Source organism: Microcaecilia unicolor, chromosome 5 (genome assembly GCF_901765095.1).
Source record: "Microcaecilia unicolor chromosome 5, aMicUni1.1, whole genome shotgun sequence".
NCBI lineage: Eukaryota > Metazoa > Chordata > Amphibia > Gymnophiona > Siphonopidae > Microcaecilia > Microcaecilia unicolor.
This window is the reverse complement of record NC_044035.1, coordinates 59,360,015-59,385,250: the sequence shown is the minus strand read 5'-3', so window position 1 is coordinate 59,385,250 and position 25,236 is coordinate 59,360,015. Positions and strand designations below refer to the sequence as shown.

Genomic DNA, 25,236 nt, shown 5'->3' with positions numbered 1-25,236 from the left:
CCAACCGGAAGAAGCTTCGCGGGACGGTCGGCACGCAGGCCACGCCCACCGTGCATGCGCGGCCGCCTTCCCGCCCGTGCGCGACCGCTCCCGCCAGTTCCTTTTTTTCCGCGCCTGGAGAGAGTCGTGCTTTGCCGCTCTCTCTACTTCAGCCGCCGGATTCTTGCGATCGCGTATACGCGGATCGCGCTTCGTTAATTTAATTTAATTTCCTTTTATTATCTTTTCTTTTACAAAAAAAAAAAAAAAAAAAGAAGAAAAGACTGTGCGTGTGGAGCACGCGCTCCCCTTTTCCCTCGCTTCCAGCGGGGACGCCTCGTTGCAGCCTAGTGGCCGCTCGGTCGGCTAGTTTTTTCGTGGTGTGATTTTAGCCACCATTGCCGACTTTGACTTCGCCGACGCGATTTTTCCGTCGATGTCCTCGAAGGTCCCGAGTGGATTTAAAAAGTGTGGTCGCTGCGGCCGGCCGATCTCGCAGACCGACACCCACGCTTGGTGCCTCCAGTGCCTCGGGCCGGAGCACAATCTCAAGTCGTGCGCGCTGTGTCTCGGTCTCCGGAAACAGACTCAGGTTGCGAGGCAAGTTCTGCGGGACCGTCTTTTTGGAACTTGCGCCGGCCCCTCGACGTCGACCTCGACGGCATCGGTATCGAAGGCCGGATCTTCGGTACCGGTATCGATGCCCGAGACATCGGCACCGATGGCAGCGACCCCAGGAGAACAGGTCCCGTCGGCCCGCCGGTCCGCCGGTCCGCCGGTGAGAGTGGGGTTGAGAGGCCGCGTGGGCTGTCGGCCCCGGTCACTCCCTCAGCTCGTGAGCCACGGGACCGAACCCTGTCGGACCCGGTACCTCGAGACCGAGGGGGATCGACCTCCTCCTCCTCCATGCCCTCCGGCGCCGGTGACGTGCACCGGAAAAAAGACAAGAAGCGCCGTCACCGGGAGCCCTCGGTGCACCCTGAAGGGGAGTCGACGCCGAAGCATCATCGCAGAGAGGAGAGATCTCCGTCGGTGGTGGAGGTACCGACGCGTCGGGGTTCCGGCACCTCGGTGCCGTCTCCTGGCCCCCAGCAGCTTCTGGCACCGACACCCTTACCGGCCCCACCGCCTTTCCCGGCAGCGGGCCTGGACGAGTGCCTCAGAGCCATCCTTCCGGGGATCCTGGAAGGGCTGATGCGCCAGGCTGTGCCGGCGTCGGGGGTGCTTGCGCCCCCGGCGCCGATGACTGTGGCGCCGGCGAGCTCTAGCCCGGCGCCGGGGCTGTCGACACCGCCGCCGCTTGCGGTGCCGGTCTCGACCGCCACGCAGGTGGAGTCCCCGTCGACGTCGATGGAGGGAGCTCCGTCCCCGCCGGCGCGGGAGTCCACCGCTCGACGACACCGAGGCCTCGGTGCCTCGACGTCGAGCCGGGCCCGGTACCGGACTCAGCTACATGAGCTAATGTCCGATACCGAGGATGAGGACTCGTGGGGGGAAGAGGAAGACCCGAGATATTTCTCCTCAGAGGAGTCTACGGGCCTTCCCTCGGACCCCACGCCGTCACCGGAGAGGAAGCTCTCACCTCCTGAGAGTCTCTCCTTTGCCTCCTTTGTGCGGGATATGTCTATAAGCATTCCCTTTCCCGTGGTCTCTGTGGAAGAGCCGAGGGCCGAGATGCTCGAGGTCCTCGACTATCCATCACCACCTAGAGAGTCCTCCACGGTACCGCTGCACAATGTCCTGAAGGAGACGCTGCTTCGGAACTGGGTGCGACCACTAACTAACCCCACCATTCCCAAGAAAGCAGAGTCCCAGTACAGGATCCACTCTGACCCAGAGCTCATGCGGCCCCAGTTGCCCCATGACTCAGCGGTCGTGGATTCTGCTCTCAAGAGGGCACGGAGTTCGAGGGATACCGCCTCGGCGCCCCCGGGGCGGGAGTCTCGCACTCTGGACTCATTTGGGAGGAAGGCCTACCAATCCTCCATGCTCGTGACCCGCATCCAATCTTACCTGCTCTATATGAGCATCCACATGCAGACCAATGTGCAACAGCTGGCGGACCTGGTCGATAAGCTCCCGCCGGAGCAGTCCAGGCCATATCAGGAGGTGGTCAGGCAGCTGAAGGCGTGCAGAAAGTTCCTGTCCAGGGGGATTTTTGACACCTGTGACGTGGCATCTCGTGCTGCGGCCCAAGGTATAGTGATGCGCAGGCTCTCATGGCTGCGTGCCTCTGACCTGGACAACCGCACCCAGCAGAGACTGGCTGACGTCCCTTGCCGGGGGGATAATATTTTTGGCGAGAAGGTCGAGCAGATGGTTGACCAACTGCATCAGCGGGAAACCGCTCTCGACAAGCTCTCCCACCGGGCGCCTTCAGCACCCGCCCCCGCGGGCGGGCGTTTTTCCCGGGCTCGGCAGGCTGCACCCTATTCTTTTGCGAAGCGTAGGTACAACCAGCCGGCCCGAAGGCCTCGTCAGGCACAGGGACAGCCCCAGCGCGCTCGTTCCCGTCAACAGCGTGCGCCTAAGCAGCCCCCTGCGCCTCCACAGCAAAAGCCGGGGACGGGCTTTTGACTGGATCCACGGGAACATAGCCACCCTACAAGTGTCCGTACCGGACGACCTGCCGGTCGGAGGGAGGTTAAAATTCTTTCACCAAAGGTGGCCTCTCATAACCTCCGACCAGTGGGTTCTCCAAATAGTGCGGTGCGGATACGCCCTGAATTTGACCTCCCTGCCTCCAAATTGTCCTCCGGGAGCTCAGTCTTTCAGCTCCCATCACAAGCAGGTACTTGCAGAGGAACTCTCCGCCCTTCTCAGCGCCAATGCGGTCGAGCCCGTACCACCCGGGCAGGAAGGGCAGGGATTCTATTCCAGGTACTTCCTTGTGGAAAAGAAAACAGGGGGGATGCGTCCCATCCTAGACCTGAGAGGCCTGAACAAATTCCTGGTCAAAGAAAAGTTCAGGATGCTTTCCTTGGGCACCCTTCTGCCAATGATTCAGAAAAACGATTGGCTATGTTCCCTGGATTTAAAGGACGCATACACTCACATCCCGATACTGCCAGCTCACAGACAGTATCTCAGATTCCGCCTGGGCGCACGGCACTTTCAGTATTGTGTGCTGCCCTTTGGGCTCGCCTCTGCCCCACGAGTGTTTACAAAGTGCCTCGTGGTGGTAGCGGCCTACCTACGCAAGCTGGGGGTGCACGTGTTCCCATATCTCGACGATTGGCTGGTCAAGAACACCTCGGAGGCAGGAGCCCTCCGGTCCATGCAGTGCACTATTCAACTTCTGGAGCTGCTAGGGTTTGTGATAAATTACCCAAAGTCCCATCTCCAGCCAACTCAGTCTCTGGAATTCATAGGAGCACTGCTGAATTCCCAGACGGCTCAGGCCTACCTTCCCGAAGCGAGGGCCACCAATCTCTTGGCCCTGGCTTCGCAGACCAGAGCGTCTCAGCAGATCACAGCTCGGCAGATGTTGAGACTTCTGGGTCATATGGCCTCCACAGTTCATGTGACTCCCATGGCTCGTCTTCACATGAGATCTGCTCAATGGACCCTAGCTTCCCAGTGGTTCCAAGCCACCGGGAATCTAGAGGATGTCATCCGCCTCTCCACCAGTTGCCGCACTTCACTGCTCTGGTGGACCATACGGACCAATTTGACCCTGGGACGTCCATTCCAAATTCCGCAGCCCACGAAAGTGCTGACGACGGATGCATCTCGCCTGGGGTGGGGAGCCCATGTCGATGGGCTTCACACCCAGGGTCTGTGGTCCCTCCAGGAAAAGGATCTGCAGATCAACCTCCTGGAGCTCCGAGCGATCTGGAACGCACTGAAGGCTTTCAGAGATCGGCTGTCCTGCCAAATTATCCAAATTCGGACAGACAATCAGGTTGCAATGTATTACGTCAACAAGCAGGGGGGCACCGGATCTCGCCCCCTGTGTCAGGAAGCCGTCGGTATGTGGCGTTGGGCGTGTCGGTTCGGCATGCTTCTCCAAGCCACGTACCTGGCAGGCGTAAACAACAGTCTGGCCGACAGACTGAGCAGAGTCATGCAACCGCACGAGTGGTCGCTCCATTCCAGAGTGGTACGCAAGATCTTCCGAGAGTGGGGCACCCCCTCGGTGGATCTTTTCGCCTCTCAGACCAACCACAAGCTGCCTCTGTTCTGTTCCAGACTTCAGACACACGGCAGGCTAGCGTCAGATGCCTTTCTCCTTCATTGGGGGACCGGCCTCCTGTATGCTTATCCTCCCATACCTTTGGTGGGGAAGACCTTACTGAAGCTCAAGCAAGACCGCGGCACCATGATTCTGATAGCGCCCTTTTGGCCCCGTCAGATCTGGTTCCCTCTTCTTCTGGAGTTGTCCTCCGAAGAACCGTGGAGATTGGAGTGTTTTCCGACTCTCATTTCGCAGAACGACGGAGCGTTGCTGCACCCCAACCTTCAATCCCTGGCTCTCACGGCCTGGATGTTGAGGGCGTAGACTTCGCTGCGTTGGGTCTGTCTGAGGGTGTCTCCCGGGTCTTGCTTGCCTCTAGGAAGGATTCCACTAAAAAGAGTTACTTTTTCAAGTGGAGGAGGTTTGTCGTTTGGTGTGAGAGCAAGGCCCTAGAACCTCGTTCTTGCCCTGCACAGAACCTGCTTGAATACCTTCTGCACTTATCAGAGTCTGGCCTAAAGACCAACTCAGTAAGGAATCACCTTAGTGCGATTAGTGCTTACCATTATCGTGTGGAGGGTAAAGCCATCTCTGGAGAGCCTTTAGTCGTTCGATTCATGAGAGGCTTGCTTTTGTCAAAGCCCCCTATCAAGCCTCCTACTGTGTCATGGGATCTCAACGTCGTCCTCACCCAGCTGATGAAACCTCCTTTTGAGCCACTGAATACCTGCCATCTGAAGTACTTGACCTGGAAGGTCATTTTCTTGGTGGCAGTTACTTCCGCTCGTAGGGTCAGTGAGCTTCAAGCCTTAGTAGCTCATGCTCCATATACCAAATTTCATCACAACAGAGTAGTGCTCCGCACCCACCCAAAGTTCCTGCCGAAGGTGGTGTCGGACTTCCATCTTAACCAGTCAATTGTCTTGCCAACATTCTTCCCCAGGCCGCATACCCGCCCTGCTGAACGTCAGTTGCACACATTGGACTGCAAGAGAGCATTGGCCTTCTACTTGGAGCGGACACAGCCCAACAGACAGTCCGCCCAATTGTTTATTTCTTTCGACCCTAACAGGCTAGGGGTCGCTGTCGGGAAACGCACCATCTCCAATTGGCTAGCAGATTGCATTTCCTTCACTTACGCCCAGGCTGGGCTGACTCTTGAGGGTCATGTCACGGCTCATAGTGTCAGAGCCATGGCAGCGTCGGTGGCCCACTTGAAGTCAGCCACTATTGAAGAGATCTGCAAGGCTGCGACGTGGTCATCTGTCCACACATTCACATCTCATTACTGCCTCCAGCAGGATACCCGACGCGACAGTCGGTTCGGGCAGTCGGTGTTGCAGAATCTGTTTGGGGTGTAAATCCAACTCCACCCTCCAGGACCCGAATTTATTCTGGTCAGGCTGCACTCTCAGTTAGTTGTTCTTCGTAGGTCAATTTCTGTTGTACCCTCGCCGTTGCGAGGTTCAATTGACCTGGGTTATTGTTTTGAGTGAGTCTGAGAGCTAGGGATACCCCAGTCGTGAGAACAAGCAGCCTGCTTGTCCTCGGAGAAAGGGTATGATACATACCTGTAGCAGTTGTTCTCCGAGGACAGCAGGCTGATTGTTCTCACCTACCCTCCCTCCTCCCCTTTGGAGTTGTGTTTCATATTTTATTGCTTGTCATTCAACTGGCGGGAGCGGTCGCGCACGGGCGGGAAGGCGGCCGCGCATGCGCGGTGGGCGTGGCCTGCGTGCCGACCGTCCCGCGAAGCTTCTTCCGGTTGGTGGGGGCTGCCGCGGACGTCAACCCAGTCGTGAGAACAATCAGCCTGCTGTCCTCGGAGAACAACTGCTACAGGTATGTATCATACCCTTTCCATGCCCATAGCCACCCTCTGTTTTTGGCAGCATGCATTAGAATTTACACGCATCACTTTATAGAATATGCTTAGCGAGTTGTGTGTGTAAATTCTAATTAAATCCAATTAGTGTCAATAATTGCTTGTTAATTGGCAATTACTGGCAATGATTGGCTTGTTAAGATACTTTAGTTGCATGTGCAATGCAGAATATGACCAGAATTGCGAGTGCAACTCAAGTCGCACTATATAGAATCTGGGGGTATATGTGCAAAAATGACTTTCTATAATTACGTTCTTTGAACTAGATTCTGTAAATGGCACCCATATTTAGCAGCCCATAAAATGAGCACTCAGTACTATTCCTTAAACAGCGCTCTGAGTTGGGCGCTGTTTACAGAATACCTTGTAGCACAGGATCTGTGCCCAACTTTGGACATGAGGATTTACACCAACTGAAACCTGGTGTGATCCTTGCATGTAAATTATGCACAAATCCTCCATATTTTATAATAATGTGCTCATCTTTAGTGAGCACCCCAACTCACCCATGCGCATCTATATAGAATAGTGCTTTGGAAGATGTGCACATAAATCCAAATTGTTGGATTTATGTGCACATCTTCCAAAGCGCTATTCTATATTGTTGCCAATTAATGCCAATAATTAGCACCCAAATATTGGTGTTAATTGGTTGTTACTCATTTAAATTGTGTGTGCAAGTTGGGCATGAACCCAAATTTGCACACAGAATTTTGAGCACCATATATAGAATCTGGGCAGTAGCATACCAAGGGCAAGTTGGTGGGGGCAGTCCACCCCGGGTGTCAACGGGTGGGGGGTGCTCTGCAGGCGAGTCCCTACCAGCTCCATCCACCCGGCAGCTGTGTGGTGCGGCGCCTCGCGTCTGCGCTGCTGTAAGAGAAGAAAATCGCCTCGTCGGCCCTTCACTCACTCTGTCCCGCCCTCAAGGAAATAGGACGTTACATCAGAGGGCGGGACACAGTGAGGGAAGGGCCAACGAGATGATTTTCTTCTTTTACAGCAGTGCAGAGTCGCATGAGGCGCCGGGTGGACGGAGCTGGTAGACAAGTGGGGACTGGGTCAGGGGGGGTGCTGTCGTGTTACGCCGGGGGTGCCATGTTGCCCTGCAGCCGGGGGGGGGGTGCGCGCAGCAGCGATCCGCCCCGGGTGGCAGTGAACCACAGAACGCCACTGAATCTGGGGGTTTATGTTTAACCTTACATAGTAACTTAGTAGATGATGGTAAAAAAGACATCTAACCCTGACAATGTACGACACTTACTATGGATCATACTGCAAATCCACATTTCTTTTTTATTCACTCTTGTGGTAGCAGATTGAGTAATCTCTCAGTAGTAAGCAGTGTCCTAAGGTCACATTTGTGCAAGAATATCAGAATCTCAGCTGAAGTAGAGCCGTGCAATATAAAATGTTTTTCTTGTTTCATCAAAGGATCACTCAGACAGTACTCTTGGTGCAGCAGTGACCATGGCCCATGAGTTAGGCCACAATTTTGGGATGAACCACGATACACCAGAGAGAGGCTGCAACTGCAAATCATTGACAGACAAGGGAGGCTGCATCATGACTCCTTCTGCTGCGTAAGTGAAAAGTTAACCATCCTTCATCAAGCACAGCTAAAGTTAACTGAATAGGGAGACTATGAGGGGCATAATCGAGCGGCACCGGCCAAATAGATGGCCAGCCATCTATTTGGCCGGTGCCGCAAAGAGCAGTCCCGAACCGTATTATCAAAAAAGATGGCCGCCATCTTTCGTTTCGATAATACGGTTGGGGCCGGCCAAATGTCAGAGATCGCCAGCATTGGTTTTCGCCGATAATGGAAACTAATGCCGGCGATCTCAAACCCGGCCAAATCCAAGACATTTGGTTGTGGGAGGAGCCAGCATTTGTAGTGCACTGGTCCCCCTGACATGCCAGGACACCAACCGGGCACCCTAGGGGGCACTTCTAAAAATAAAAAAAAATTTAAAAAGCTCCAAGGTGCATAGCTCCCTTACCTTGGGTGCTGAGCCCCCCCAAATCCCCCCAAAACCCACTCCCCACAACTGTACACCAGTACCATAGCCCATAGGGATGAAGGGGGGCACCTACATGCGGGTACAGTGGGGTTTGGGGGGTTTTGGAGGGCTTAACATTTACCACCACAAGTGTAACAGGTAGGGGGGGTGGGCGGGCCTGGGTCCACCTGCCTGAAGTGCACTGCACCCACTAAATACTGCTCCAGGGACCTGTATACTGCTGTCAGGGAGCTGGGTATGACATTTGAGGCTGGCATAGAGGCTGGCAAAAATATATATATTTTTTTTTGGGGGGTGTGAGGGGGTTGGTGACCACTGTGGGAGTAAGCGGAGGTCATCCCCGATTCCCTCCGGTGGTCAGTTGGGGCACCTTTTTGAAGCTTGGTCCTAAAAAAAAAAGGACCAAGTGAAGCCAACGAAATGCTCGTCAAGGCTGGCTTTCTTTTTTCCATTATCGGGCGAAGCCATCCATCTCAAACCACACCCCCATCCCGCCTTCGCTACCCTACCGACACACCCCCTTGAAGTTTGGCCGGCTCCGCGACGGAAAGCAGTTGGCGCCGGCCAAAATCGGCTTTTGATTATACCGATTTGGCCGGGTTCAGGAGATCGCCGGCCATCTCCCGATTTGTGTCGGAAGCTGGCCAGGGATTTCCTTCGAAAATGAGCTGGTATGTCAGTAGTTCTCTAAACTGTCCTCAGGCAGTAAATGCAAATATATCTCATGAATATGTATCATAGATATCTGAAAAATCCAAATGGCTGCTTTTTCTTGTGGGCAGGTTTGAGAACCATACAAGAAGCTGTTGATTTTCACCTGCAATCTCCTGAGCGATAAAAAAATTGTAACCACTGGGTTTAAAAAAAAAAAGAAAGGGAGAAGTTATGTGTTTTTTTTATTTACCTGGGTCCAGTGGGGAGTTGTTCCTGGGTCCTGAAGCCATTTCTGTGGCAAGTTCTTCATTGGTTGCCAGCAGGTGTGAGCCTGTGGGGTCTGGTGTTTCCAGGTCTCCGGAAGGAAGTCGCACCAGATACGACCTACCTTGATGTTGCCCAGCCGGGAAATGAAGTTTCCCGGGGCAAGAGCACTCAGGAAAATGGCCAGTCATGGCCTGGTTGGGTCTCTGGAGCATGTGCATTTGTTTGAGCATGCGCAGTAGTGCTCCGGAGACGCGACTAGGCCCAAACTGAAGCTGCGGCCTTGATTTTGGGGCCTACCAGTTTTAGTTCTGCGGTTTTCACGGTCTTTTTCCCATGGTCACTGGATTCCGCTGGGGGGGGGGGGATCGAGTGAGGAGCCTTTAGGGGTCAAGGTAAGGGGTCTAGTGGTTCAAGGGTTTATTTAGTTTTATTTTAAATGGCACTTTTTGATCCCATTTGGCTGGGAGCTAAGGGATTTATTTTTGGTAAAATGTAAAGGTAATTTTGAGTTTCTGAGAACCTCTTGAGGTGAATTAGTACCTTTAAATTTTTGGCAAAAATCATTTTAATGGGGAAATGAGAAGGTTTTGGTTTGAGGTATTTCTGGGGTGTAGATTTGTGGGGGGAGTGGCAGGTATGCGTGGAACATTTCTGAATATTTTTGGAGAGGATGTCTCCAGTTCTTTGGGGTTTGGGGGGATAATTTTTGAAAAAAGTGTGTGTTAATGTCTGTAAGTAGGGAGCAAAATTTGTGAAAATAATATGGAATGTGGGACTTGATGGGCTCTATGTTAATAGGATGTTTTGAGTGAATTTTGTGGAAAGTTTTGTGTAAAGTTGGGCAAAAATGTCTTTTTCCTATTATTTTCTATGGGATGAAAATGGAAACCGTGTACTTTTCAGTTAAGGTCTATGATTTTCAAAGTTTTGTGGAATGGGATCTGATTGGCCACCGGAGGTCAGCTGGTGACTACAAGTCCCTGTCACCCCTAGCAACAGCTGCTCAGACTGTTGTTAGAGGGGCTGAAGATCGCAGAGAGATTGGATGCATGTATGAGAGCTCTGTGTAACAGAGAAAGAACTTCCGTTAAAAAGCTGTCAACTGATTTTAAAATTTAGTATTCCTGACCTTGGGGGTTTAAAGGAGCACTGGGGTCCATTCTAGGAGTGATTTTCTTTTAAAGAAAAAGAATTTTATATTCTGCCACTTTGGGAAGTGCTGTGTGAGTGAGTGTAAGAGTGATTGGAGCTGTGACAGGAGCTCTGTTTTTAAGGTTGGAGTGAGGTCCAGGTTGGGAGCAGATATTTGATGGCACTTAACTGGAGAGTGCTGCTAAATATCTATTCTGACCTACTAGTACTACTACTACTTAACATTTCTAGAGCGCTACTAGGGTTACGCAGCGCTGTACAATTTAACAAACAGAGACAGTCCCTGCTCAAAGAGCTTACAATCTAATAGACAAGTGAACGGTCAGTCCGATAGGGGCAGTAAAATTGGGGCAGTCTGGATTCACTAAACGGTAAGGGTTAGGTGCCGAACGCAGCATTGAAGAGGTGGGCTTTAAGCAAAGACTTGAAGACGGGCAGGGAGGGGGCTTGGCGTAAGGGCTCAGGAAGGTTGTTCCAAGCATAGGGTGAGGCGAGGTAGAATGAGTGGAGCCTGGAGTTGGAGGTGGTGGAGAAGGGTACTGAGAGGAGGGATTTATCCTGTGAACGGAGGTTACGGGCGGGAACGTAAGGGGAGATGAGGGTAGAAAGATAGTGAGGGGCAGCAGACTGAGTGCATTTGTAGGTAAGAAGGAGAAGCTTGAATTGAATGCGGTATCTGATCGGAAGCCAGTGAAGTGATCTGAGGAGAGGGGTGATATGAGTATATCGGTTCTGGCGGAATAAGAGACTTGCAGCAGAGTTCTGAACAGATTGAAGGGGGGATAGATGGCTAAGTGGGAGGCCGGTGAGGAGTAAGTTGCAGTAGTCCAGGCGAGAGGTAATGAGAGCGTGGACGAGAGTTCGGGTGGTGTGTTCAGAGAGGAAAGGGCGAATTTTGCTGATGTTAAAGAGGAAGAAGCGACAGGTCTTGGCTATCTGCTGGATATGCGCAGAGAAGGAGAGAGAGGAGTCAAAGATGACTCCGAGGTTGCGGGCAGATGAGACGGGGAGGATGAGGGTGTTATCAACTGAGATAGAAAGTGGAGGAAGAGGAGAAGTGGGTTTTGGTGGAAAGACGATAAGCTTGGTCTTGGACATGTTCCGTTTCAGGTGGCGGTTGGACATCCAGGCAGCAATGTCGGATAAGCAGGCCAATACCTTTGCCTGGGTCTCCGCAGTGATGTCTGGTGTGGAGAGATACAGTTGGGTGTCATCAGCATAGAGATGATACTGGAAACCATGAGATGAGATCAGGGAGCCCAGGGAAGAGGTGTAGATTGAGAAGAGAAGGGGTCCAAGGACAGATCCCTGGGGAACACCAACAGATAAGGGGATGGGGGTGGAGGAAGATCCATGAGAGTGAACTTTGAAGGTGCGGTGGGAGAGATAGGAGGAGAACCAGGAGAGGACAGAGCCCTGGAACCCAAATGAGGACAGTGTGGCAAGAAGTAAGTCATGATTGACAGTGTCAAAAGCAGCGGATAGATCGAGGAGGATGAGGATGGAGTAGTGGCCTCTGGATTTGGCAAGGAACAGGTCATTACAAACTTTAGAGAGTGCTGTTTCTGTCGAGTGAAGAGGGCGAAAACTGGATTGAAGCAGATCGAGGATGGCATGAGAGGAGAGAAAATCAAGGCAGCGGCTGTGGACTGCGCACTCAAGTATCTTGGAGAGGAAGGGTAAGAGGGAGATGGGGCGGTAGTTGAAGGGACAGGTAGGGTCTAGTCAATTTAGGAGGTAATTCAAAAACCAGGTAGCTCCATTCAGGGGCCTGAGGAAGTTCAGTAAGAGTCTATTATATAACCTGGTATTGGTGTCACTAACGTTTATCTGCCCACAAGTACACCAGCCACAGAGCTGGCATAAGTGTACACGCCGAAATGCAGCAGGGACATGTTTAACTTACAGTATTCTGTCAGTTACAAGTGTAAGGGGAACCCACCCAATCCGCCCCTGTGTACTCCCCCCTTGCAAACACATACTATGTAAGTTAAGGGGGAGGTAACAGAATAGCACCTAGGAGCCCTGCTAGCACTGACACAGGTATATTCAACATACTCCTGTAAGTGCTACTTTGTGGTATGAATGTAATGCATATGCAATGTATTGTCTATTATTTCTTATGTATTACTGTGAACTACTTCAAACCAACATGGAATTTGCAATATACAAATGTTTTTAAATAAATAAAGTTGATATCCTTTGAAAATTCCCCTCCCCCCTTCTGACTCCATCCTCATTACCCTGGGTCCCCAAACACTAGACAATATCCTCAGCTGAGTGGAAAAGATGCAGGTTTACAAATCTTCTGTCTCCCACTGCTGTCACAGCAACACTACCAATGCTAAAAGCCTCTTGTCAGCCCTCTTAGCTCCAGCCTCTGGTAGATCTAGCTCAGCATTCCATCCCAGCCTAGCCCATGTTTTAACTCCAGTCTATTTTAGTTCTTGCTCACTATTCTTTCTCAGTCTTACTTGGTGTCAACTGACAGTAACCTCCAGATATTCTGATACTGCCCTGCCTGGTTCCCATACCAGGCTCCTTCTGGCATGAGTACCCAATGATGGGTTCCAGAAGGTACCTTGGCACATGGCTTGTGACCAAGAAGTGTTGCTGCAGAGTTGGAATAGGTTGGAAAATAGGGTGAAAAACTCCCAGATTCTTGGTGCCAAAGCTGAACTCTGATTTTGATTGAGCTGGAAACACAAAGCAGTAGGAGGAAGCTGCAGCATAAATAAGAATCACATATTTGGATTAAACAGTTATTTTCCCATTAGAGAGATACTGCCTAAGGATTCCCTGCTGATCAGGCAAAGTGAAACTTGTCTTTGCTATGAAATTGCAGACTGTCATTGATTATTAGGCCCAGAGGAAAGGTGCTGGAAAGAAACCAATGACCGCAGGCAGGATACTGAAGAGAAATCTGAACAAGAAAAAAAGTTTCTGAATTGTGCATCTAATTCTACCAGAAGTCAACCATCCCAGTGAAATAGCTAATGACTATTTCCATATTCCATGCCATTTTATTCATTTGATATATCACTTACTACAAAATAACACGTGAAAAAATAACCATGTTGCAGTAGCCGGTGCAGATCAGGCAGTTAGAAAGATGGGCAACAGTGTGAATGTTATACGTGAGAAAATGTGTTCCAGAAGAAAGTGATAACAGGTACTGCGCTATCGGATCTCACAGCTGCCAGAAGATTTTGATTTTATTTATTCACTTTTTATACCTCTTAGCACAGTAGAGTATTAAAGCAATTTGCATTAAAAGTAAACAAGTTACATTACAAGCAAAGCCAAAATATTAATACAAAGAAAAAATAATAGATCATATTACAAATATTAAATCTTGGCTATACAAAATCAGAATCTCTACTTAACTTTAAAACATAAGAAAGAAAAGTAATCAGTAATCACTTGGCTGCATAAACTTAAGGCCCCTTTTACTAAACCAAGCTAGCGGTTCCCGTGCAGCAAATGCGGCACAGCCCATTCAAAATGAATGGACTGTGGCGCATTTGCCATGCGGGAATCGCTAGTGTGGTTTAGAAAAACAGGCCCTTAGTGAAGCTATTGAGAATGTTTTCAAAATTGGGTCATGAAATTTACTGAGAAGCTCTTCTGTGACAGAATACTTACCGACCAGTATTCAGCCTGCAGTGATCAGCATTTTTGACAGCTGAAGGCAGAATTAGGGATAATCAGTACCAGCAGCTTTCCAAGTACTGGCACAAAATACCCAGGTGTTTGGTGGTACCCAGAGGTTATCCGGATACAGCCAATATGTAGTGCCATATCTGGATACCTAACTGGGTATCATTAGAACTGTATTTTATGCCGTCCAACATGCTCAGTTAGTGACCCTAGAATTGGCACTAAATATCTGTGGTGCCCAGCCAACTTCTGAGTCTTCCCTGATTCTGCTCCTGGACTGCCCTGACACTAACCAAATAGTGCCATGGTGGTCCGTGCTAAGTTTTTCAGCAACACTATCCAAGTAAGTGCTACTGAGTATTAGCAGTTAGAACAGCCAGTGTGATATAACTAGATGGGAGTCTCTCCTGCCCAGTTAAATCATTTTGAATTTCGGGCCCTCAAAGTCTATAATGGGCAGAACTAGATGTATGCATGGAGAAGGTAGCCAATGTACCAACACAAAGCCTTATGTTGCTCCCCAGCTCTATCAACTTTCTGTCCATGTCTTCCTAGAGCCAAATGTCTCAATTCTCCTAAAATAAAAGTCTATAACATCCAAACAATCTTTTTGACCTTTTTTCTCTGCTGTATTTTGGGTTGTAAAGCTTGCTTTGGGTCTGGCCATGTGGAATCTGACTCAGCACAGACCACGGCTCATTCCATACCTTAATAGGTATTGTCAGATCTAACCATTTGTTCCCTATAGTAGGAACAATCAGTATCCACTCAGTGGGTGAGGAATTGCTACCAGGTGAAAAGTCACTTCAGGCATAGACATTGCTGAAGATCCAAGACTGTAAGTGTGGGACACAGTCCCTGTGGAAACCCTGAAGCTAGATCTAGGACAGTGATGTTTCATAGTTCAGTTACAGTATTTCTGATATATAGCAGGTGGGGACTCAGGCCCATAATCAACTCTGTTACTCTTGTGGAGTAAAGTATGAGCCCTCCAAAACGCACCAAAAACCTACTGCACCCACATATAGATGACACCTGCAGCCATAAGGACTATTGTAGTGGTGTGCAATTGGGTACAGTAGGTTTTTGGTGGGTTTTGGAGGGCTCACTGTACAATATAAGGGAGCAACAGCAAGATATGTACCTGGGAGCTTTTTAGGAGAAGTCCACTGCATTGCCCTCTAGGGTGCCCCATGGCTCTGCTGGGATGTCTGTGTGGCCAGTCTGCTAAAAATGCTGGCTCCTCCTACATACCAATGGCTTGATTTTGTGCGTTTTTCACTTGGATTTTTTTTTAATGGACCAAAAAGATAAATGCACAGAGCACAACAACATCTAGCAAGTGGCCATTAAAAAAAAAAAAAAAAATATATATATATATATATATATATATATATATATATATATATATATATATATATATTGCTGTTTCAAAGATGGCTATATTTGCTATTCAGTTTCCAGATATTTTGAGCAAAACTTCCAAAGTCGGACTCACCCACAGAGATTTCCTCTTCTCTCAGAACTTCTCAGTCTATTCTATAACCTGGTATCGGTGTCATTAACATTTGTCTGCCCACAAGTACACCTGCCACAGAGCTGGCATAAGTGTACATGCCTAAATGCAGCAGGGACATGTTTAACTTACAGTATTCTGTCAGTTACAGGTGTAAGGAGAAGCCCCGCCCAATCCGTCCCTGTGTACATCCCACTTGCAAACACATCACGTAAGTTAAGGGGGAGGTAGCAGAATAGCTACGGCTTTGTAAAAGAAGTCCATAGTATTTCCCTTCATCTTCCTCCCATTCAGAGCTCTGGTGCCTTTTAACCAAAAAATAGCAAACTCCTACTGAAGTCCTTCTCTTTTCCTCAGCTGTCCTACATAAGTACATAAGCATTGCCATGTTGGGACAGACCAAGGGTCCATTGAGCCCAGCACCCTGTCACTGACAGCGGCCAAAAGAACAAGCAATGTGTCCCGTCCATCCTAGAAATATGGTATTATTCTCTTGTCCATTCAATAACATTCTATGGCTTTTTCCTCCAGGAAGCTGTCCAACCCTTTTTTGAAGTCCGTTAAGTTAACTGCCTTAACCACCTTTTCTGGCAGCGAATTCCAGAGTTTAACTATGCTTTGCTAACTTCTTGTTTGTGAGATCTAACCCTTTGTGGTCTTGTTTGCTTGCTCACCTGTTATTGGGGTATGGAATAGTTTATTTTATCGCTTTGGACTATACAATGTATTTGTGTGTGTGTATATTGTGACCTGCTCTGAACCTGAAGCTTTAGAGATTTTGTAGGATATAAGATCCCTTTAAAAAGTTAGCTCTAAGAATTAATTAGGGGATCCTTTTACTAAGCTGCAGCAAAAGGGGGCCTGTGCTGGCATCAGCAAATGTTTTTAACGCATGCTGAGGCCCCCTTTTACCACAGCAGGTAAAAGGTTGTTTGTTTGGGTTTTTTTTAAGAAATGGCCATGCAACAAGTGAAGCACTTGTCACGTGGCCATTTTGCAGGGAGCATTATCGCCACCCATTGAGGTGGTGGTAAGGGCTCCCCTGCTAACCCAGAAATGGTGAGAGCTAGGGGTGGGAACTACCACCGGGCTGCTGTGGTAGCCCGGAGGTATTTCCACTTTAGCGAGCGGTAAGCCCATGTTGGAGCCCTCACTGCTTCCTAAATAGGAGGCGGTAAGGGGTCCAGCAGTAAGTGTCCACGCACAAATTTTTTAAGTAGAGCATGGTATTTACTGCCTCTATTCGGAAAATGCCCTTTTACCCACTGTGGTAAAAAGATGGCCTCAGTGCGCAGCAATCCCAGGCACTGGCACCACTGTGGGCCAACTTTTGCCACAGCTTGGTAAACGAGCTCCTTACTTTGCCTAGAATATAATGCTAATCTGTAAAACATGCTCAAGCAACTTTTGTCGTGTAAGCAAAAATCTGCATTTGTTTCTCAATTATAAGTTTCCTAGTATCCAATTTTCACTTTATTTTTGTCTGTTTCAAAGTACTAGATCAAAGTACGTAAGTAAAAAGTAAAAAATAAATGTATATTTTGATACCTTAAGTAAAAGTGTGAGGAAGACATTAAAAAAATTACTTAAGTGGAAGTAAAAAAGTTATTGTTTAATATAATACTTTTTGAGTAAAAAGTGAAAGTACTGCAACTAAAATGAATGCAGCCGTTGTTGACGGTTTTATCACAACAACGTTATTGCTCTAAAATTCAATCCACTTTGGTTTTAGTAAAATTTAATTTTGAAAGCACATGCACTTGTGAGTCATTAATCCAGCACAGCCAAAAAGATGTTCAACACTGCACTAGCAGAAAGTGATCTGTTCAGTGGAGGAGTAGCCTGATATACTATAAACCGCCTTGAATATAGTTGCAAAAACCCCAGAAAGGCAGAATATTAAGACCCTTTCCCTTGTAAAAAGTTCCTTCAAATCAGGTCAGGGTGCAATATTCTCTGATGTCTTCTGACTGGGTCTGCAGGTATTGATCAAGGGAATCTCTGAAACACTTTGACTTCAATATAGAATGTTTTTTCATTATCATCTGCATTAGAAGTAGTGCTGCCTAAAATTCATAACTTGCATCTTCATCATCATTGTCATGCTGTCCAGTTACAGAGAAGGCATTCACAAAGTTGGAATCATTGTGTTGTTCTTCTAACAGATTTGCATCTGATGGTAAACTCTGAATATTTTTGAGAACTGATGCAAGAATTTTAAATATGTGGGAACCCTTCAGTCTTAAGACCAGCTAAGCATACTCCTCTCTAAAGACTATTATTCCAGTACACAATCACCCCAGTGTAAAATTCTCCATCAGATGACCAGCAGTCTGTTGTGGTAAAGACATATGTCTTCACCAAGAATTGCTACCACCTTTAGCTTCATCTCTGCTTCAAAGTAACCCAACTCTTCACTGTTCTGTTTGACTGGAGACCGGTAACCAATATAATAAATATAGGCAGCCCCACGGTTCTTATAGGCTATATTCACTGAACAGCAAAATTTAAGATGAGATGATCCGCTGTTTGTGTGACGAGGTTTACAATAGCAAAATCCTGTTCCAGTTTTTGCTGCTTCATTTGGTTTACCGAGGAATCGTCATTTACGTCTTGCTTCCACTTTTACTTTTTACATTTAACTGCAAGTATCAGATGTAACTAAGTAAAAGAAGTAAAAATTGGTGAAATGGTTACTTTGGTAAAAGTAAAAGGTATCAGATTTTTCCTGTATTTTTTTACAAGTAAAAGTGACAAAACTTATACTTAAGTATAGTAATTAATTACATTTACTCAGGACCCTGTTTACAAAGTCACGCTAGCATTTTTAGCACGCACAAACCGTGTAGACACCCATAGGAATATTATAGGAATCTATATAGTTAGCACACGCTGATTTTTAGTGTGCTGTAAAATGGCTAGCGTGCCTTTATAAACAGGGCCTTTAGTTATTATACAACACTGGTCTTTGCTCAGTCCTCTATTTCCAACTTTACCAACTTTGTGGGTGCTTATTATTTGAAAGAAAATCCATTGAGGAATTTATTCACACAGTTACTGTACATATTGCATGCTGAGATAGAAGAATAGAATAGGGGGGGGGGGGCTGTCCCTATATTAATCAAAACTCTGAAAACAAAAGCTGAAAAACAAAGACTCAGCATTCATAATCTCTTGCGCATTTTCTCTGACAACTGAGTTCCACTAAAACAAATATATGAAGGAATTTGAAGAAGGACAACTGGGCGAGAAACTTTATTCTTCTAAACAATGTTAGTTTATCTTCACAAGCAGAATGAAAAACCCAAAAGCAAAAAGGGAAACATTATGAATAATGTTCCTGTGCCACCATAGAAGCTGGCTGATGTGCCAGATGCCAGTATGAATTAAATGCTATTGTAGAAAACCATTAGGTTTTTGGAGGTGTCCAAACATTATCACCAGAAATTTAAAACGTAGGGGGTTTTTGTTATCAACTTGATTTAGCTGGATATTTGTGTGAGTTTCTAGGTTGACTCCTTCAGTACCTGTGGATGGATGGTGCATGTTAATGTGGCCCTTATGTATTTATTTATTTATTTATTTATTTTATTTTATGTATTTGAACAATTTGATAACCTACACACTCAGGAAGCCTTCATGGCAGTTTTACAGTTAAAAGGCAGTAGTTTCAGTGTATTGCAGACTTGTTAAACCGCCATTACAAACTCATTGATCATAGCAGTGTACAATAAAATCTAAAAACATTGAAAAAAAGAAGAAAGGAATGCCAATAAAAATAGGACAGACAACATTTATGGAGTTCAGATGATGGGGAGAAAGTGGAGGAGTAGGCTAATGGTTAGTGCAGTGGGATTTGAGCCTGGCGACCTGGATTCGATTCCCACTGTAGCTCCTTGTGACCTTGGGCAAGTCACTTAACCCTCCATTGCCCCAGGTACAAAAACATAGATTGTGAGCACTCTATGAACAGAGAAAGTACTTGCCTATAAAGTGTACAGCAGAGTCAGGGAGGACAACAGATCTGATGATGCTGAGGTTATGACAGCGATCGACAGGCTAGCCTAGTGAGAGAGGGGGTCCATATGCCAGGTTAAAAAAGTGGAGGGGGTTTAACAGAGATTTGAATTTGGGAAATTAACTTTCTGATCTTAATCCAGGCAGGGAGGTCATTACAAAACTTTGGGACTATGAAATAAAAATGCAGAAGATCTAGTACTTTCATAGTGTGCTTTCATGGGGAAGGAAGGGTAGTGTAAGGCAATGAGCATCAAGAGACCTAAGAGAAAGATTTGGTGTTTAGGGAGTGGTCAGGAAAGAGAGGTAAGAGGGAGAGCCAAGATGGAGGGCCTTATGTGCAAGACAGAGAATCTTGAAGATGAAATGGAACTGAATAGGCAGCCAATTAAGTACTGTAATTGGCTGCAGGAACATAAAAAAACATTAGAGCACAGTCAGCAACCAAGACTGGGGGGGCGGGGGGGGGGGGGGGAATACAGCAACAATAAAAAATAGTGACACAAATTGTAGGCACAGAATATAAAATGGGGCCCTTTCAGTTTAGTCCCTGAACCAAACCTGTTTATAATATGTAAAGTGCTTTTATTGTAACCACAGAAAGACAGAATATTAAATTCTATCCCTTTCCCTGATTCTTCAGAAGCCCCAGTATCAGTACTCCACTGGAGGAAAGATTTGATCCCCTAGACCCAAGGCATAAAGTAATAAACAGTCTACAGTTCAATTCAATCCATTTATGTAAATGAGTGAATCTTTTTGTATTTGTCCCTTCTAAGTCTCCCTCTGTTCCTTGTTGACCTGTCGTCAAGATAGAATGATAAAGTTCCTCCTATCTGATTATCAATATTCCTCTGCACCTGAGACTCCGGCTTGATTTTTACCTCTCCAATCTGCACCTCTCTTTAGAGATATCTCCACTATGTCCACTGGACAAACGCCAGATTATTGACTCTTTTCTTCCGTTCTTTACCCCAGTATGGTGTCTCCTTGGATGTCTATGTGGCCAGGCTATTAAGAATACTGGCTCCTCCTGCATCCCAATGGCTGATTTTGTGTGTTTTTCATTTGGATTTTTTTTTTTTTTTTCGAAAGTACATCAAAAAGAAAGACAGGAAGAAGAGGGCTTTGCAGGATGAAATGAGAGAATATCAAATGAGTATGTATAAATGCCCAGCCATTGTTAAATAAATCAATGATAATTAATGGTTTAACAAGAGATCTAAAACTGGATTTATTTATCACCAGAGTTGGAGGATCCTATTGTCTCCTTATTATGTCCAAATGGATTTGACATTGTTCATTGGCAAAGCCTTTAGATCCTCTCTCTACTTTCATTTCCATCAGCTGTAGGGGCCTACACATAGCAATGATGGCTATCAATTCAGGATGGAACTACATGTAAGCTAGATATTTAGTGCTATGAAGCTCCATGTGTTTTTACATTACAAACATGGCAAACCCATGTCTTTAGCAAACTGCATTTTTTTGCCAGCTCCCTGAAATGGCTATCAGGGTACATGTACACAAACACTGAGGCTTCCATTTGTATATCATATCCATACTGCTGGTGTTATGCTTGTCTATCAGGTGGTGCCCTGAGCTTCAGTTCTCTCCTATAAGCTATCTGTTCACTGGTTAGCAGCCAGGCCTGCTTCTAGCCATAAGTCTACAGCCTGTACTCTTTCAAGACAACTTTTTCAGTGCTGACTTAACCCCATTGTATGGAGGAACAGGTGACTCTGAATTTCAGTGGCCATTGATTTGCCAAGGGCAGTGTATCATCAAGCAGGAAGTTGGGTCAAGCGCAGGCCAGAGTAGCAGCTCTGACACATGGCCAGGAGCATCCTATCCTATGCTACATAACATTTTCCTTCCAAATATTCCTTAATCCATCCCTCCCTCCATATACACAAATACTATCCTCCAGATTCTGTATAGGTCACTCAGATTTGGACATGGGTCCCAGATCTGCATGTAAACTAATCAGTCAATTAAGCACTAACAATTATTGGTGTTAACAAGCACCTAGACCCCTTTTACTAAGGCGCGCACACGTTTTTAGCGCACGCTAAAATTGGGCGTGTGCTAAACATTAGAGACATCCATAGGAATGCATTGGCATCTCTAATATTTAGTGCACGCCCAATTTTAGCGTGCGCTAAAAACGTGAGCACGGCTTAGTAAAAGGGGGTCTTAATCAGCAGTAAATATGAATTATGTGCAGATCTTCCCTACACCCTATTCTGTATCATACATACCTAAATTTCATAATGTGCAACGCAAAAGGAAGTGTGGCCATGGGAGGGGCATGGCCAGGTCAGGGGCATTTGCAGAAATTAGCCACAATGTTATGGCATACCTGGATTTGTGCGCCTGCCATCAGTTGGGCGCAAGCAGCTTATGGCGGGCTTTAAGTGCATGTGCCCAATGTTAGGCGTGAGAAGTGTACCAAGCTAGTATTTTGTAAAGGGTGCTCTACGCAGAACACGCTTTACAGAATACTATCTTAGCACGGGTCATAATGGCACAGAAATTTGGGCATCATTTACTGAATCTAACCCTATCTGGCTAAACTCTAGCTCCTGAGTACATCCTCTTACCTCTCTCCTATATAGAGGGTCTTTTACTAAGGCGCACTAAATGTTAAAGACACCAATGCATTCCTATGGGCATCTCTAACGTTTAGCACGCCTACAATTTTAGCGCGCACTAAAAACGTGAGAGTGCCGTAGTAAAAGATGCCCTCAGTGTCCATCTCTTCTAGTGTTTCAGCAGGGATACCCAGTACCATAGGTAGTGAAACAGAGTAGGCCACAGGGGCTATGGATGATTAGCATTTTGCTCACACAGCATTAGCAGCTAAGAAACTTGAGAGATGGGAGCAAAGAGTGGTTTATTTGCCCTTCTCTCAACCAAACAGCTGTTCTAGTGCCCCTGCCCAGGACCAGCTCCTGGCATGCTCATCCTTACACTGGCCATCACAGAGAAGAATTTTTCCTCCCAGTCTATCAGCTGGACCAGAAGGAGTGTGTCCTCCTCTCTAAAATGTATCTGCCTAGCCTTAGGTGCTATTTGCATATCTCACCCAGCATGCACATCGCATAAAATGTACTGCACAGATTTGACAAGTGTGCATGTACTTGGAGGCAGGGGCGTAGCCAGACACTCAATTTTGGGCATGAGAACCTCACACCCCCCCCCCCCCCATCCAACATATCTTTCTCTCCTCCCCCCTTCCCAGGTGATCGGGGGTCTCTTAACTCCACTCTCCCAACCCATGGTAACTTTTAAATCCTTCAGTTCTTTACGGGCAGTGAGCAGCAATTTCTACCCGCTGCTGGCACCACCCCTGAACCTTCCCTTTGATGTAAGGAAGTTGCATCAGATGAAAGATTCAGGGGCCAGCAAGAGCAGCGGGAATGAATCGCTGCTCGTTCCCAGTGAAGAACTGAAGGATTTAAAAGGTACTGGGGGGTTGGGAGAGTGGAGTTAAGAGATGGAGTGGAGAGAAGAAAGAGATGCTAGAGTCTTTAGCTGGCGGGGCTTGGGGATCCCCGCCATCTCCATCATTGCTGTGCCACTGTTGGGTGGTACTGAACTCAAAGTGGGTGGGCCTGTGCCCACCCAGGCCCACCTGTGGCTATGCCACTGCTTGGAGGAGGCTGATATATTGCCATTTTATAAACTGTACAGCTCTTGCAACACAATTTATAAAATATTGGCACATGGCACATCTTGGGGCAGGCCCATTTTCAGGTTCCAATCTCATCCTACTTGATCTATATAAAATTACCCTCTGTGTTGAATTGTATTAAATAAATGCTGATAATGTATTCAGGACAATCGGAGAGGGTGCAGGCTATTGTGTGTTTATCATACCAAGCAGATTCCTTGCGTGACCTGTATGACATAACTGTCTCTGGAAAATGAAAAAAAAATCAAGCACCCTTTCTCCTTAACAATAGGTTACAAGAAGGTCGCCACTGCAGCTTCGCAGGAATGTTTTGTCTCTCTTGAGAATTCATTATAAATTTACTGTTTACTAAGGCTGTATTCCAGTGTCAGCACAACCATCAACCATTATCTATCTAATGACTTAAAAAAAACTGAAATTATCTTTAAGTTGTAAACAGAGTCTAATTAAACTCTGAATGTGTTTATGTCTGCAGTGCCATCTTGGACCTGCTCTGTATAGTCAGAGGTTTTCTTTTTCCATAATGGCAAAATTCATCTTTGATAAATGACTTATGATAGTTTTAGTTGTCCTTTGCCAGCAAAGCAACTGTTTTTAGGAGAAAAGAATTAAGCAACTCATCATTATGTAATAGTAATTTAGAACATTGAATTTTAGATCTCCCTCTAGTAGGAAACAGCCGTGAGATTAAAGAGCAGGCTTATGTCAGCTTTTCATCTGACTTCCAGAGGCAGGCTGCACGCAGCTAGGAAACGATGTTCATTTGGAATTTTTCCGTATTAATAATTCAGGTATACTGTACATGCATTTAATTGGTTTTGAGAACTAAAGGTCAGAGTTCAAAAAATGGCAATATTACCTTCAAAGTTCTGCAGAGTTTGTTTTTTTCTAAGTGCTGAAAATATTAATGAATAAAATTACAGTGCTACGCAATTTTAACATATGTGGTAATTAGACTTGAATGAAGTGATGAAATTATTTATTTATACTTTAGATTTAAACGTATTATCTTACAGAGATAATCACAAAGGAGGCAATTCTATAACTTAACTCTTCCATTTACACACCCCCAATGTGTCTATTCTATAAAGGAACCTGGATGCACAGGTTCCATGATAGAATACAGTAAAGTCTTGATTATCTGACCCAGTCTTGATTATCTGACCCAGGGGTGTAGCCAGACTTCAGCGGGAGGGGGTCCAGAGCCTGAGGTGAGGGGGCACATTTTAGCCCCCCCCCCCCCCCGCCATTGCAGACCCCCCCCCCCCCCCGCCGCCACCACCACCACCAACAACAACTTTGACCCCCCCCCCGCCGACGACCCTCTCGACCCCCCTCCCGCCGCCAACCCTCCCCCACCATGTCCGTCACCTAGCTTTGCTGGTGGGGGACCCCGACCCCCACCAGCCGAGGTCCTCTTCTTCTTTCGTTCTGAGTCTGACGTCCTGCACGTTGTACGTGCAGGACATCAGACTCACAGAAACAGAACGAAGCCTTGCAATCTGCAGGGCTTCATTCTGTCTGTGAGTCTGACGTCCTGCACGTTGTGTGTGTAGGACGTCAGACTCAGAAACGGAACGAAGGAAGAAGAGGACCTCAGCTGGCGGGGGTTCGGGTCCCCCACCAGCAAAGGTAGCAGACGGCAATGGCGGGTTGACTGCGGGTTGGCGGCGGGAGGGAGGTCGAGAGGGTTGTCGGCAGAGGCCCCATGTAGCTATGCCTCTGATCTGACCTAAAGGGGACCGATCCATTATCAGATGAATGAAAAGTCATATAATATGGAAAACAGTGGTAACCCCTCAAATGCCGAAACAAAGGCTGTAAAAGCGGGGTGTCGGCTCACAACGGTGCTGTTTTGTGGTAAACGTAGGGTTCCGGGTTCAGAAAATGGAAAGAGAAGCTGCATTACATCACCGGGGGGTCTGTCGGATATGCCGGATGGTCGGATCAACGAAGGTCAGATAATCGAGACTGTATTGTACTAGCATTATCTTGTATTCGCATGCCTAACAGTTGTGCCTGCAGTTACACCAGCTATACAGCAGGGATGCATATAACTTATAGTGTTCTGTAATGTACGTGCATAAGTGGGAGCCCCACCTATGTCCGGCCTTGTCAATGCTGAGTTAGTACTCATTAGCTCTCATTGTTGCTCATTAAATCTGGTGTTCAAAGTGGCCCCCTTTCACACAATTACATTTACACAGT

General features: G+C 47.1%; 1 protein-coding gene across 1 annotated transcript in view; it reads left to right on the top strand.

Annotated features, from left to right (window-relative positions):
* The window catches only part of ADAM12 (ADAM metallopeptidase domain 12), a 659,141-nt gene that overhangs the window by 467,962 nt on the left and 165,943 nt on the right, over positions 1-25,236 (top strand). The window contains exon 11 of the mRNA XM_030202952.1: positions 7,476-7,624. Within this exon, the coding sequence (XP_030058812.1) occupies positions 7,476-7,624 (149 nt within the window). The remainder of the gene's footprint in view (positions 1-7,475; positions 7,625-25,236) is intronic.